The sequence below is a fragment of the Neofelis nebulosa genome, chromosome 13 (assembly GCF_028018385.1).
Source record: "Neofelis nebulosa isolate mNeoNeb1 chromosome 13, mNeoNeb1.pri, whole genome shotgun sequence".
In the NCBI taxonomy this organism is placed as follows: Eukaryota; Metazoa; Chordata; class Mammalia; order Carnivora; family Felidae; genus Neofelis; species Neofelis nebulosa.
The window spans coordinates 41,681,536-41,697,321 of record NC_080794.1 but is presented as its reverse complement, the minus strand read 5'-3'; the positions used below and the strand labels follow the sequence as shown (position 1 = coordinate 41,697,321).

Below are 15,786 nucleotides of genomic sequence, written 5' to 3'. Positions count from 1 at the left end.
TGGTCTATTTTGGCCGATATTTCCTATATTAGAAAAAATTATGATTAACCAATAACCCGATGGCTTTCTGAATTTGGGGGGGGGGTAGGGGAGAGAAAAGCAGATGCGATTCTCAGATTCTCCCGGCTTTAAGCAGAAAATACACCCATGAGTAGCTAAATGCATTCCAATAGACCAACATCTCATATGCTTTTGGTGATTTCTTATTTGTGAACTGCCTTTAATGTCAAATACGCAGCGTTAGCCTTGAGTAGCTGCATTTCTTATATGGACAGATTTGGATATTTGTTCTGTCAAGAGTAAATTTAAATTCCTGTAGGCATCATGTAAACTCACTCTGGGGAAGTTCAGCAGAGGCATCCTCAGATTCTATATTAACATGTAATCGTTTCACATCTAATTTGATGAAAGCTTGTCCTAGGCTCTGCCTAATGCCCAGAAATGGAGGGAAATTAGAAAGCCTACATATTACATATTTTGCAACTCGCAAAAACCATTTATTGTACCAAATAAGCAATTAATTGATTGGCTGTGTGTATATTTTGACCTCCTGTATTAATTGCGCCAGGGGAAAAATGTCGGTTACATTTTTGCTGTCTTCTAACGTGTTGTTCTTCTCATCTGAGAACCCGATTGTAATCAGCCATGCCCTTTTCCTGTAGTCACCCGCTTTACCTAGGGGAGAAAAATAATACACAACAGCCTTGGGGAACTATAAAGGCAATTTATATTTTCGCTGCTGTTTTTGATGTACAACCAAACTGTTACCAGCAGTCACTCTGCATTTTTTTCTGGGTCAAGACTGTTAATGTGAACTAAGACCTGTGTTAAATCCCTTTAGCTCCCTTCCAGCTGCCTTGCTGTGTGTGACCTTGCCATTAACTACCGCTCTTCCTCTCCTCCCATCCAACCACATGGTTATAGCCAAGATGTCCATCTACAAGAGAATGAGACGGGCATGTTGTTTTGATTGCGGACGTTCTGAGCGTGACTGCTCATGCATGTCAGGCCGTGTGCGTGGTAACATGGACACCCTTGAGAGAACCTTCCCACTTTCTTCTGTCTCTGTTAATGATTGCTCCACCAGTTTCCGTGCCTGTAAGTTTAACCCCGACACACGGAGTTCCATGTCTGTGCTGTCTGTGGTATCATCCCCGTCTTGTGTCGTGCCCTGTGGTTCTGTGAGTCCGTGGAGCTGATGTTTTCTTCCCAGTGTGATCTTGTGTGGTGACTGATATGTTGTCCTCTCTGCCTGTGTCCCTGTGTACATGCTGGGGAAGGCTCCCTTCCCATTCTGTTGTGCTTCTCGTACTGGTGTGTGGAACTGTGATATTCTAGTCTAGTGATATTCTCCCTCTCTCTGTCCTTTAAATAAATATAAATGGAAATTAATGTGACAGCAAATCAAATACCCTATGACTACAAAGATGTGTGGAAATGCCTCTCTTCATATTTGGGTAAAGGCTCTACACTGGATTGGGTTGCAGGGAGGAAGGAGAGGAAACACGTAGAGAGAAGAAACCAATTCGACCATTCAATTGCTTTTAGTGAGCTTAGATCATTTCCAAAACACAACAGGGCTAGGATGAATGTGGATTTCTTTCTTTCTTTCTTTCTTTCTTTCTTTCTTTCTTTCTTTCTTTCTTTCTTTCTTTCTTTCTTTCTTTCTTTTTTTCTTTCTTTTTTCTTTTACCTTGTCTTTTTAACCTGTATCTCATTCTTCCAGTGCCAGATTGTGTCCTATGTTCTAGGAACAAGTATTCTAAATCTGTAAACCTATATTGACTGATGAAGTCTAGGGCTCTTCTCAGATGACTAGTTCAAAGGATCATCATTTTCCCCCAAATAGAACCCTCTGTTGAACTAAGGTCTCCTGTAGCCATTGTGATTTCAAAAAACAAAACCTGTAAGCCATGAACTGCCATGATTTCCCAGAGTCCTTTGCACCAGGCTTTGAGGTCAGTCTTCTTCGTCACTTACAATTTCAGAGGTGTTAAAGAACTGGCCAAGGTCTTGCAGCTGGCAGCACTGAGATACACCAGATTTCTGAGATCTCCCTTTTCCTTGTTCTTCAGCGTGGTCTTTGCCAGTATTTCACTGACATGGTTCATGGGTGATGTTATTGGAAGCTCCAGTCTGTACACCGAAATGCGGAGATATGGGTCCTCATCTAAGGGCAGAAGAGGTTGTATTTCCTTGTGAGGACTTAGATGTCTTCAAGTGTGGCTCTAACTTTATTTTCACATTTTTGGTAGCATGAGAGGTAGAAGATAATTCTGTGTTCTGTACTTTATCCCTTCCTCTTGAAAGCACCCGACACATTTATTGGTAACCATATTGCCACATGTTCTCTTTCTCAGTGCCCAGAGCTGGTTGAAATAAACTTTCACCAGCAGGAGTAAATTCATGTTGACAATAAGGGGTTGAGGGAAAGGGAAGGGCACTTCCCTCTTGAGCATTTTGCGAAGAGTTTGCTGATTCACCTGCGTGGGTGTTGAAGATGGTCCCAGCATGGGGTGATTGTGGGACAGTGATCCATAGAGGCTCCCAGGGCTGAAGGAGTCCTGACTTCACTGTATGCCCTGGAGCGGTGTGCCATGTCAGGTGCTGGTATTTGAACCTGCTGTTCAGGACTGAGGCACAATCTGTGCATTGAACTGTTTTAGAAGGTATTTGGAAAAGTTGTATCTAGGACTGAGCTAATCATCCTTTATCTTTCATGATTCACTGTTCTTCCAGACCAGTGCCAAGAAACAGGATTCAGTTTTAAAAGTGATTACCTAATGGAGGTCGTATCGAGAGGGATTTTGGACTGTGCCAACCACATTAGCCTAAAATCCTAGGAAGAAAGTTTCCTTTCATACAAATGCCACAGTGTGAAACTTTACCCCTTTATTCTCATTGTGAGAATTCTTGCTAGTTCCCATGACCCTGCAAGGTGAACTTGGTCACAACCACACAAGGAATTTGTTGGTCTACTATGTGTGGCAAGACACTGGGTTCAAAGACAGGAGCTAGTGGGGGAGGAGCAAAGGAGTGAGCTATGGTGGCACAGTTTGGCCACATCTTTGACTGATGGCAGCAAAAGTAACCACCAGCCACTGGGGTTACCCGTCTGCCTAAGGCACCACTTTTTCTGTGTTCAGATAACCACTAGGCTCTAAAACCTTGGCTAGAGAGTCAGTGGAGAAAAGGAAGGAGCCATTCGGGCTGTATGTGGTCGTGTCTTGGCACTGGCCACCCATACCAATCACAGCAAAATGTGTGTCCCCTGTGTGGGGCTCATGATACCCAGTGTGTGTAATTTCCATTTCATACAGGAGAAACCATAATTGGAGGGATTTCTCAGCTCTGCAACTTAATCCCAGCATTGATGGAGGCCAGGGGAAGAAAAACTTAGGGTGGGATTGTCCCATCCTCTCAGAAACATCCTGTGCGTGAGATTGTCGTCCTTCCCGTCCTCCCAAATGAGCCCCACCGTGGAAAAATGGAGCTCTGGGCTGTGTGTTGAAGCCATAACTGGTACTGACAGCTCGGGGGTGGGGTGTGGGGGTCGCCTCCTCTGATTCATCGGTCTTCCCGCCGTCCTCACACCATCAAACAAAAGAAGATTTCATCCACCCCGTGTGAGTCCTCGCACCTTTGACCATTAACAATAAGTTAGAAAAACCCATTCCAACCTGAGCCCCTTCATGCGCCCACATAAACCCTTCTTCTCCAATTAAAAAATGTCTATCTCTACGCAGAACTCCACTGGCAGAGCTCCAATAGCAATCCCTGGGCTTCCCTTGCTGGTGGTGGGGCTGGGTGGTGCCCGTTTGACAGAGCTGGTGGACTCAAAGAGCAGTGGCGAGAGTGGGCTTTTCATTAAATATGAGCAGATGTGAGATGTAGAGGGTTTGACAATTAGAAATGGCAGGAGAAGGGCCCTTGAATCAAAGTGAGGTCAGATGGGCGGATCAGATTACTTCTCTTACATTCTTTAGTTGTTCTGAAAATCATTTTGAATTAGTGTCAGCAGAGCCCTGATGGGTTTTGCCCTTTGTCTTTTATGCTAGGGCCGTATTGTTTCCCAAGACACTCATTAAAGGTCATTATATTATTATGGAGCTTTGCTTTGGTCGCAGTTTCCCAGTTGAGCCAATGCTCTTTGGAGACTGCCTAATTCATTTCTCTTTTGCCTTTAGTCTCCCTCCTTGCTTTTTTTTTTTTTTTTTTTTCTCATAAGGGGAAAGATTTCCGTTTTCAAGGGACGTTAAATTGAAACACAAAGTCCCATTATGTGTTTTCTGAAGTGGGGAGAAAAGTAGCCAGTTCCCAGAGGAGTAGTAATATATTAAAATGTTCACACAGTTTTAAAAATCTGCCTTCTAACAGCAGGGCCTGCTTGCTCGGGGCACCTCTCCTTGGAGGTGTGGCCCATCATCGAGGATCTGTTGTTGCAAAGTCACGTTCTTTTCCAACAGTTGTCTTCTTTTGAATTCGAGAGATGTAAGGTCAGACTGTGCAGACAGAAGATCTTCAGAGAAGGAGGACTCCTTTACAAAAGGCGTAAAAAAAACAGTGTCAGAAAAGTAAAGCAAATAGTGACCAGCAAGAATTCATCCAAGACTATGTTTTCGACAAGACTGAATTGTTCCATATGGTAGGCTAGAATCGGTGCACAAAACCTCATTTTCTGATCATCCTGGTTTTGTTTCTATTCCGGCTGATCCTGGGCAGAAGAACCAGAAAAGGACACCAGAATGAAATGGGCCCAGAGTTTTTACAGAGTTTATATATATATATACATTATATATACATATATATATGTGTATATATATTATATATATGTAATATATATATTATATATATAATATATGTGTGTGTATATATATGTAATATATATATTATATATATAATATATGTGTGTGTATATATATGTAATATATATATTATATATATAATATATGTGTGTGTATATATATTATATATATATAATTATGTCTAGCAACATACACACATACACACACACGTAAATATAGATGTAAGTTCTAATCAGGGCCATTTTCCCTCCATACAGGTTTATAAAGTAGTGGTTTTTCTCTGTTCAGAATTTATTCTTTTATTTCAGTCTGCCTCATGTGATTGCTAAGTCTAATAGAGAGGGACAATGGAAATTATGATGTAGTGTCAACATATAGGACCCTATTGATTCAAACCTCCTGAGACCTGTGTGACACAGTGCTGGCCACAAACCGTCAGCAGCCCTGGCACGAACAAATTCATCATGTGCTGGAAGAGAAACAGATCTTTAGACTTGCACTTGGAAATAGTTTTAGCTAAAGTACACATGCGATCACTCACACCCACTTTTCAATCTGCTAATAGTTTAAACCTGCGCAATTACGTACACCCTTTTGCAAACTACTGTAGCTAATTTTAAATGGCGTGTGACTTTTATTTCGGGTATAAATATAATACAAGGAGGCATTCAACTCCAATGGTTAAGCTGAGAGGACAAGTCCAATACCATTAGGTTGAAGGGATACATACCAAAATCAGTTTAGTGTAATCTTGAGTCTTGTCAGATAATAAACAAAAATCAGCTTATCCCGAGTAGCCTTTGGTTTGTACAGGCAGAGAATTAACATTGTCAATAGAACTAAAGTCACTCGAGTGAACTAATGGCATTTTGAAGTACATAAAATCAGATACGAGGGCAAGGGGTGGAAATAGCTCTAGGAAAATGTCTATAACAGGACACACCCTGCACGGACAGTCTCCAATGCCTGTTAAGGAGGGGTTTGAGTTAATAAGCTGTATTTAAAAACCAACAGCCTATCATTATCTGATTCTTTTTGTGTGTAGTTTTGGGTGACTCCCTCAAGCTCCCATCAAATTGTATTTGTAAATGCCTCCTATGAATCTACGTTTACTTCTGGTCCCTGAAACCGAAAACTCTTCCCACCACAGCCATCAGTGATAGATAGAAACAGGAGAGTTGAAGGAAACTCAGCTAAACATAGTATTCCATGCATTCTTTAAGCCCATTCATTCTGCGTCTGTAATTTCTATTTTTCTTGTGCATGCTGGTATGATCTGTCTCTCTGACTCTTCCTCCCTCTACCCCTCTCCTTCTCTATATCCATGACAGTAAATATGGAAGCAGCCTTTGGATTCCTCTCTAGTTCTTTGTTACCCCCAGTGCACACTCCCTGGTTTGGCCATTTGCACTTCATTGCAGTACATGAAAACAGGAAGGCAACTAGGGCCAGACAGCCATTTAATCCTTCCAGGAGACTGACGATGTACCTGGGAGGGCGTCTTCGGGCACTTTTGTTGGTAGCAGGCAAGGTTACAGAAGCCAGTGCCTCTCACTCGATTTTGTGGTAGCCACCTTTAACAATGGGTTGATTGGGAATATGCCTTCCACGTGCTTCCACAGTGGTCAGTTCGTTAAATCAGCTTTGCAAGGCAAGAAATCATACATGGGCAAAATTTCCTTTGCAAAGAATCCTCTTCAAATGCCTATCTTTAAAGGGTTTCATTCATAATAAATAGATGCTTTCGTTAGTTTGGTGTCAGGTGAAGCAGTTGACTTGTACTCGGGGACCTCGTGCTTCTCCCACAAAAGGTGTTGTTGAATTCTTTATGCTAAATATTCTATGAAGAACCACTTCATACAGATAAAGGAGAGAGGGAATATTCGGGCAAAAGGCAGCCAACTTTTCAAAAGAAACACTTTGAAACAGAGTTAGGGGACAAGAAGTAGAAAGGTCAGAATGAGGAAAGACGGAAGGGTCCCTTGTGTGTCCCTCTGTCACTTGGACACCTCCCTTCCCAGGAGTACGACACTTTAATAAGTGACTCAGCTCTTCAAGGACAAACTAGAAACGACGTTGGCATGCCACAAGTAAGCTGAGCAGAGGTCCTTTTGCAAGGTGACGTGGAAATTATGTTTGCAATTTTACTCAGGACAGTGGCCGCTTGTCACGTTACTCAGCCTGACAGCCCCGACCACCGGGCAGCGGATTCTCCATCTTCCCTCCATGGTGGAGGACAGATGTGGCCAGTTAGCTCTCCATCTCCCTCCCTCCTCCACTATCTCGGGCGACAGATGCCAGGGCCAGTCCGCCTTTCACTTGAGCTTTCTTGTCAAGGCTCTGCCTTGAGCCCAAATGCTGACCTTTACTGTATGAAATAAAGTACTGATGAACAAGCAGAGGTTTGAATTGGAGCAGGCTTGGAGCAAATGTCAGGTCCATCTCTGCCTCCCTCCTCCACCTGCACCAGGAGCCCGGATTAGACCCAGTCTGGAGTTTGCAGTGCCTTAGGCTTTATGGGTCTGGGGAGACATAACTTATTAACAAAGAGTTATTAAATTTTTATCAATTTTACAACACAATGTAAATGCCTCCTATGAATCTACATTGTATTCATTATCATTTAAAACGTTAATTAAGTCAAAGTTGCATTTAATTTCTCTCTAAATGGGCCTCTGGGAAGAGGCTTTTAGAAACATCTGTGGGAGCGTGCGGCTCGTGGATACAGGGAATCCCCCAGCCGGTGTTCAGGATAGGCCCCTGAGTTGATTGCCATCGCGTGTCTGCAGTTAATTTGTTGTGATGCGATTGGGCATCGTCTCAAATTAGTATCAGACCAATAATGGTGTTAAGTCACTGAAGAGAGTCTTGTGGGGTGGCAGCATGGGGCCCCACCACACCCTGCCTTCAAGTCCCATCCAGATGGAAACAAGCCCTAGATGTGCAGGTCTCCTGGTCTCAGTCACGCCTGGGATTCCCCCTCCTTGGATGGTGCCCATCGCTTCACTTCATCTGAGCTGGACGTTTGTCATCTGGCCCAACAGATTCAAGACATTTGCCTGCATGCTCATAGGAAAGATCTTAGCATTTGGGATCTTTGATTCAGGTTTAAGCCTAGAAGCAATGAGCATAGGGGGAACCATTTTCAGAGGGGAGTGGATGTGGAGATTATAAACAGATCAGGCTTATCGGTGAGGAGAGAAGGGTGAAGCTTGCTAAGGTGTGCTGAAAAATTCTTCTCCCTTTTTGAGAAGAGGTTGATGCTTTTGTCTTATCCAAGTAAAGGTCCACTCTCCAGGCAGATCTACTGTTATATTTGTCCTCCGTTGCACAGAACCCAGGGTTTCTTAAGGTGGCAGTGGTAGGAAATGGCTAAAGCTTCACTTAGATTCACGTTAAGACTAGGCTTTGTGTAAGGTCTGCTCTTGGTGTGTAAGGTGCTCTGCCAACACAGCCAGGGTGTGTGTGTGTGTGTGTGTGTGTGTGTGTACATGTATACATGTGTATATCTTGTTAAATCTAGCACATAGCATTTTCTGCATTGTAGACACTATGTCCTTCATATATATTAACTTAATCCTTTTCACGAGGTAGTAACTGTTATTGGCGGTTGAGGTGGCTGTAAACCGACGCGGCTGTAAAGTGTGCCGTTTACAGATGAGGCAACTAAGGCACAGAGAGGTTCAATAACTTGCCTCAGGTCTTGCCTGAGTCAGCAGGTGGGGCTGGGATTCGAAAGCAAGCTGAGTGCCTCCACAGGCTGTGGAGTAAGTTGAGTTACTCAGATACTTACATAGTTGAACAGCTGGTCACCCAGTTTGGCTGGAGTCTATGACCTGTTCCCTGGGGGAGGAGCCCTGAAGGGGTTTTGTTCTTAATCTGCAATACAATAGAAAGCATTCAGAGTGTTTGATCTGGGAAAGGACCACAGAGACTTTGTTTTAAGAAGTGTAGTAGCAGGGGCCAGCCTGATGAGACAGTTGGGAGACTCCCCCTGAGGGTGGGGAAGACCAGCAGAGGGGAAGCTGTGGTCAGAGGAGACCTGGAGAGCTGCTCTGAGAAGCCCTAGGAAGGAAGGCCAGAGCTACAGCGTCCAGGACTCTGCAGCTGAAGCACTTATCCAAATGCAGATCCAAGAAATTAAAAATCTTTTTAAAGAACGTTTAATTAATGACTCTGAAGCAGTTGAGTTGCATTAGTTAAATTTCTTGAGTTTAATTCTCCCCAGATGACCCAGCAGTCATGATTCTTATTTGGACTCAGTGAAGTTTTCTTCTGTCGGAGGGGAATTTACTAAAGCCTTGGCTGGAACTGGAGACCTACCAGGCTACATCCACTATCCCCAGTCTTGGGGGATCTTTTCCTTTTCTAACTTCGTATTTCTTCTTCCTCCCTTGCCATGCTCTCCATTTCCATTAGGGCTCACGTCTTTTGAGTGTGTTGATGGGGACAGAGTCAGGTAGCTCTGGACTGCTGCCATGAACGGTATTGGCCCAGGCTGGGCAGAGAAACAGAGCAAGTGAGCACCACCAGCAGGGACGTGTGACCGGCCCCGAGGGTCTTGGCTTAAGCTCCAAGTGGTAGCTTCAGCCTGACCTCATGAAAATTATTTTTCAAATCCCTTGTATGGCAATGAGACTTTTCTCTCCGTGTCTTTCTCAGGGAGACAGCATGTCTCCTTACATCTATGGAGGAAAAACAATAATAAAGTACTTCACATCCCATTCGCTGAAAATTCACTGTAGTTTTCAACCACTTACCCCACTCCAGTGGAAATACAAAACACATTTCCTGTGAAGTGCTGCCACACAAAATCTGGGGAAGTCATGTGGCATTTCTAAGTACCATGGTACAATTTTCTTCTCTGTTCACAAGACCTTTTTTTCATCGTGGCTGTATATTGGCCATCCTTGGCTGTAGGATTTGTACACGCCATTGACCCCAAAAAGGTCATTAAAACAACACAGAAAAGCACTAGAGTCCTACGTTTCCTGACAGTGCTGGGGCATGCGTGCTGAGAATGCCAACTTTTTTTTTTTGGGGGGTGGAATGAGGCAGAATGTACCCACTCAATTGGCTGTATGTTGTTTTCCTCTGTCAGAGGCGTTCTCCCAAACCAATATGTTGAATTACCTAGATAATCAGGGAATCCTTCATCCCCATATTTACTTACAAGGGTTCTGCTTTCCCAGCCAACCATTTTCCTAAGAGGAATCTAAATGTGCAGAAACAAGGCCAGCATTGTCAGAACCTCACATTGAAAATCTCAGCATTAAAGGGAGCTTTTTGTAAATGGCTAGATGGTGCCTGGTTTCGAGGGAGATTCTAGACATGCCCATAGATTCTTGTTCTGAGGAGACATTCTTCTGGAGTCCAGCTCAGACAAACTGGGTGAAGGGTCTGGAGACTCAGAGACCTTTCTTCTCTGACCATCTCACTTGGTCATCCTCAGAAGGAGCTATCCTCCCACAAACAAGGGAAATAGCAATCAAGAATCTCTTCTGGTAAACCTGAAGGCCCCCCATTCTATCCCCTTCAATATAACAGGGTGAATACTGCAAATACTCCCAGAGAATATTCCAAATATTCCTAGAAAAAACCCTATGCAAACTCAAAGTGGAAGCTTCTGAAGCAGATCAACATTAGGGATGGTCAGTTGCACTGAGAGACCAAGCAAAGTGAGAAAGACTGCTTCCTGGAGCTGGAGTCCCTCAAGATGCACCAATAGTGTGTAAAGGGGCATCTGTAGGCCACAGAATGTGGGCCATCTTCTGGGAGTGGAGCTGACTGCTTGCAGTAAAGTGATCTCCACTTTGGCCAATGGCATCTTTCTGGGCTGGGGCCTATTGGATTGCACTCAGTCAAGAAAGGACATAGAGGCTGCCTTCCTTCCCTCCAAGGTCAGAAATGCAGCATGCTGGCATCATTGGCTGGGCTTCAGGTGTTGGCAAGAATACCTGAGTAGGAAATGGCCTGAAGGATTCCAGTTGAGTAAATATTTGATGAGTAAAAGAATGAATAAATGAAAGGATTCTCAACCATCAGTTAAAGGAATAGATGGTATGCTAGAAGCAGGATCACATGGATCCATGGAGTTCCCTAAAAATTTCTAAACAACTTTATAGCATATATATATATATATATATATATATATATATATATATATATATATATTTATATATATATATATATCCCTTATCTTATTGAAACTGCCTTATATATATCTATCATATATATATATATATATATATATATATGATAGATATATATATGGTATATATATATGATACAAGAAGATTACAAGGAAGAAATGTAGCAAGAAAATCAAGGACATAACTGATGACCCTTGAACATTATCAACTAGTAGGTACAATCCCATATTCTTTGTGAAGACTAAATATTGAGAAAGAAGATCTAGAAACAATGAAATCAGATCCAGATTAAAACAGATCTAGACAGAATTGAATCACAATAGGCAAAAATCCACCAATGAGCCAAATGAGAGAGATACCACCATACAAAGGGTATGTAGAGCATTTCTCCTCAAAAATTGAGGGCTTGTGACATTTGCATTCAGTGAGACTGATCATTTTCCTGTGAATCAGGGTGGCACAAAAATACTGATGCCTTGGGTAGGGCCAATATGAGGAGAGGGACCTGTTTGCGGAGAGCTGTGACCATTTGCACATGGCTGCACCAATCTGCCCCAATGTGGGGGAACATTTAAGTCCACTCATGACTATTAAAATCATTGACTCTGACTTAAGGTAGGCAGATCGAGTCCAACAGCACCCAAGTGGGAATTCTTCCCACCTCAAGGTATCCAAAGGCTGAGTGTGTCTCATGGCTATTTCCTATTAAGTGTCATTATTCTGTTTATTCTGCTTGAGACAAGGAGGGGGCAGAGAGCTTTCCAGATTGCTTGCAGAGCTCTCAGGTTGCACCAAGCATTCTCTTACCTTTGAGTGGCTTTGAATTGCTCTCTGCATTTTGTCAAGGTCTATCTGGCCATTTCTTCAGTGCAGATGAGTAAATTTCCACATATGGCCTGTAACATATCCAACTGAGAGAACACATCCAGCAGTGATGCTTCAAAGCCAAAGCCCTAAACAGGTGTTACTGAAAAAGAAAGTATGGTGACCTGCAGAGTAGAGAGACCCTGTGAAAATGACAGAATGAAACTTGCTAAGAATGCAGAGGGTAGAGGAAGGGGCTATGATCACGTGGCCTGGAAGTCTTGGGACATGGATATGAAACGTGCAAGAGGCTAGTTGCTGGAAGGGCCATTCCTTTGCAGATATCCTCAATGAAGATAAAGATGGATGTCCGATAGTCAGACATCTCCTGTCTTTTCTCAGCTATCTCGCTGGGGATTCCCAAGCCATTCATCTCACTGTGCAATGAGCTAAGTGATTCTCCTTGGCAATTAAGGCCTGAAATTCTGGGGAACCTCAGAGCAGGGAAAGGGAGGGAAGCGGTGGGATTTGTGTGTTTTCTGCAGACTTTGGAAATCAGTACTGGAGCAGTCGTGTTTTGATATATTCACCAAATGGATGCTCAGTGCATGCCAATTGCTATAATAAGAGTAATGGCTTACACATGTATGAATCTTTATTCTTCTCATTGCGTCTAAGGGAACCCAGGATAGACATCCTCCCTTACTACTGTGGGACTTTGGGCAAGTATTAGAACTTCTCTATCCCTTTGTTTCCCCATCTGTAAAATGGAGATAATAATAGGACCTGTCTCATAGAGCACCCGTGACTATGGCCTCACCATCCCTTATCTTATCGAAATTGCCTTATGACTTTTCCATTTCTACCACGGACACGGATAGTGTGTTACTGGAAGATGGAAGGCATGTTGGAGAGCAAACGAGGGGAACAGAGGGTGGGGAGGGATGACACTTCTTTCCTTTCAAATTCTATCAGAATTTCTTTTCTTGATGATGGTCTTGATCTCTACCCATCTTTGAGGTCTGCTCGTGTTGATACTTCCCATCATCACCTTTCCTAAATTGCTTTATAAGTAGTCGAGTTCTGCTTCTTGTTGATTTTCTCATTAGTGAGATTAGTGTGAGGATCTGGGCCAAATGGGGCCCAAATCCTTTAGCTAAGCCCTGCCTTCCTCCCAACCTCCGGAATGTTATCAGCATGGTAGTTTTGCTTGAGATCAAATCAGGGCAACATAGGAACTGTCATTTTTCATTTGCTGGAGCCCTTTGATCCCATTTGGGGTTTATTTGTTTCAACTGAAAAATACGATCGCTCTTGCATACATCTATCCCGTAGAGTACTTTTTTTTATTTTTATTTTTTTTTCTGTTAGAGATCAAATCAGAGTTGTAAGTTGTGTGGTCATTACTTATCACCACCAGATTTCACAGCCTACACCTTATTTCTGTTCTTACAAAATCACCAGCCTTCTCTGCTGTATAACGAGCACTTGCGGGGAAGCTAAAACAATATGCCTTCGTGGGTGCTTGGGTGTTAATTTATTTCACAGTTTCCTTTGCAGATATAATCAGAGTCACCTATCACATCCCTGTTTCTTCCTTTTATTGTGTTCCTTTGCTATCACGGTTGTGTGATCTTTTTCTGAAAAATGACAGGTAGTGTTTCTCTGCTCACTGTATCAGTGACTTATATTTTCCACGACTTCTCTATTGCCGTTTTAAAAATATAACATTTTATAGATGTAATCTTAGTTATTTATAACTCAGGTTTTGTTATATGAGAAAATTTCCTAAATGACACCGTGCTTTAGGTACATTTTTTTTAAAGAAAGGGAAAAAATATTCACAGCAAAAAGATTTTCCTCTAAATTGTAAATGAAGGAAAAGCTCTCAGTTAGTAAGATTATAATGCATTTTTCCTGATTTCTTAGCACGTTGAAATGCATGAAAATTATTTTTATGTAAGTGATCAAGTTGTGTTGTTTAATAACACATTGTTAGAGGAAAAAGAGGTATCCCTTTCGATTTATTTGGATATTTACTGGGTGACTTACAGTGCTTTACATATTAGAATTGGTTTGTCAACAATTAACATTCTAGGTTTTTATATAACCCATACTTCAGGTAATAGAGGATTATTAAACTGCAACCAGTGTGTTAGAAATCTGCCGGCTGGTAATAAAATTCTTATGTGTAACAGCAGCTGAGAAATACTGCTGTATATTTATGCATAGATTGCAAGATAGATGATGGCCAGCAAACCAGAGGGGCTTGAAATGCAAATTGACCAGCAGGTGGCGCTGCTTTTCTAGAAATGAAACCCTCTACCTGGATGTATTCTAGGTACTCCCCCCCCGCACCCCCCACATACTTTCTGCCTTTTCCAGATACTCCTTTATTTCTCCAAAATGAATTTCTAAAACTGAGTTTGTGTGTTTGTTTATTGAGGAGATATACCTCCACTAAGACATCACCTCTCAATTGCTAAGATTTCTTTAAATCCAACTTGCTTGATTTAAGGCTCATTTGGAATAAATCCTAGTTAAATAAATGTTATTATATTTTTAAAAGGTAACTACTCAATGCCAGATTCTTACCCCTAAGACTGGATTACCTCCACCATCTGATTATTGTTATGTGGCAAGTCCCCATTTTTATTTAATACTTATTTATACAAATTAATTCCCTAGGCTTCATTCCACACCAGACTAAGGTGGGTCATTTTTACAAACGTGGCTTAGTTACTGGATTAATGTACTATATAGAGATAATTTTATCATGATGCCCTTTCATCAAGAATTACTTAGAATCCAAGTTAACCAAAGAATGTTGCTTTCTCACTGGGACAAAACTAAATTTCTGACATATAGGATCAGAGGTTTTCGGGTTGTCTTTTTAAAACAAAGTTATCCACACAAAGGCTGATCAGCTTTTAATTTGGGCATCAATGAAGCAAAACAAACATATAAGGAAAGCTATTTTGGGGGGTTCTTTTGTCCACACATAGCCTATTTTTCATTTTTTTAAAGACAAAACTATGTTTTCGTTCCCTTTTTTTTTTTTAAACCTACACTATTTCTTTTATACAGGGTATTTGGGTGTAAACATGGCCCTACAGAGAGGCAATGGATTTATTGGGGTTACTGAAGGGGAGAATTAAAATACATCCCAGGGCGACTCATTTATGTCTTCATCTTATTCATTATTAAGTGCTACCTATCAGACTACAAAGAAATTTGAATGCAAGTAATTGACTTGTTTTTTAATTTAAAATTTCAAACCCACTAATCTTGAACTGCCAGTAAGAATCTTCTCCCTCTCTTTTTTTTGTTAAGTAATTTCTACCCCCAAAATGGGGCTGATCTCATGACCCCAAGATCAAGAGTCTACCGACTGAGCCAGCCAGGCACCGCAAGAATTTTCTCTTTTGAGTTTGTAAATTTCTTTTGGCATTCTGGCCTAAGGGGTGCAGGTCAAGGATCCAGAAAACATAATGTACATTCTTCTTTTATTCACTTCTATGCTTTTGACAGAGAAAATGCTGAAGTGTTATTGATTAAGTGAAACCAAGGAGTAGAGGTGGGGGAAACCTTTCTTTCTCAACGAATCCACTTGAAATCACTAGTTTTTTTGAAAATGTTTTTCAAACTGTGGACTGTAATCAGTTTTCTTGTTGAAGTCAAACCCTGATGATTTTCTTTCCAGTTCTTTTTAAATGGGACAGGATCATCTCCAGTAAAGACAGGAAATACTGTCCCAGAGTCAAGGTCAGATTTACCTGGCCAGGCTCTGAGGGAGCAGCCTTGTGAGTTTCATAGGACCCCCTTTCCAAGGCCATAAATAACTTTATTTTGCTCTCAGATACACTCTCCAGAGTAAAAAACGAGACCTCCAAGGGAACTGGACCACTGCCAGGAGCCTCTTTCTCCTGTTTAGTTTTATGCACACACGTGTGTATCTTATTTTTGGACCCTTATAATTTGGAAGTGGGCAGAAAGAAAGTAAGCTGAGTGAAGGGTTTTTGATA

At 41.9% G+C, this 15,786-nt stretch overlaps 1 protein-coding gene across 28 annotated transcripts in view; it reads left to right on the top strand.

Annotated features, from left to right (window-relative positions):
- KCNMA1 (potassium calcium-activated channel subfamily M alpha 1) overlaps positions 1–15,786 on the top strand; it is a 739,425-nt gene that overhangs the window by 610,101 nt on the left and 113,538 nt on the right. For 12 of the 28 annotated variants that reach the window (XM_058696774.1, XM_058696780.1, XM_058696775.1 and 9 more), the window contains one exon: positions 925–1,098. The exons of the other annotated variants lie outside the window; for them this stretch is intronic. In XM_058696774.1, coding sequence (XP_058552757.1) covers positions 925–1,098 — 174 coding nt within the window. The remainder of the gene's footprint in view (positions 1–924; positions 1,099–15,786) is intronic. 28 annotated transcript variants of the gene reach the window in all.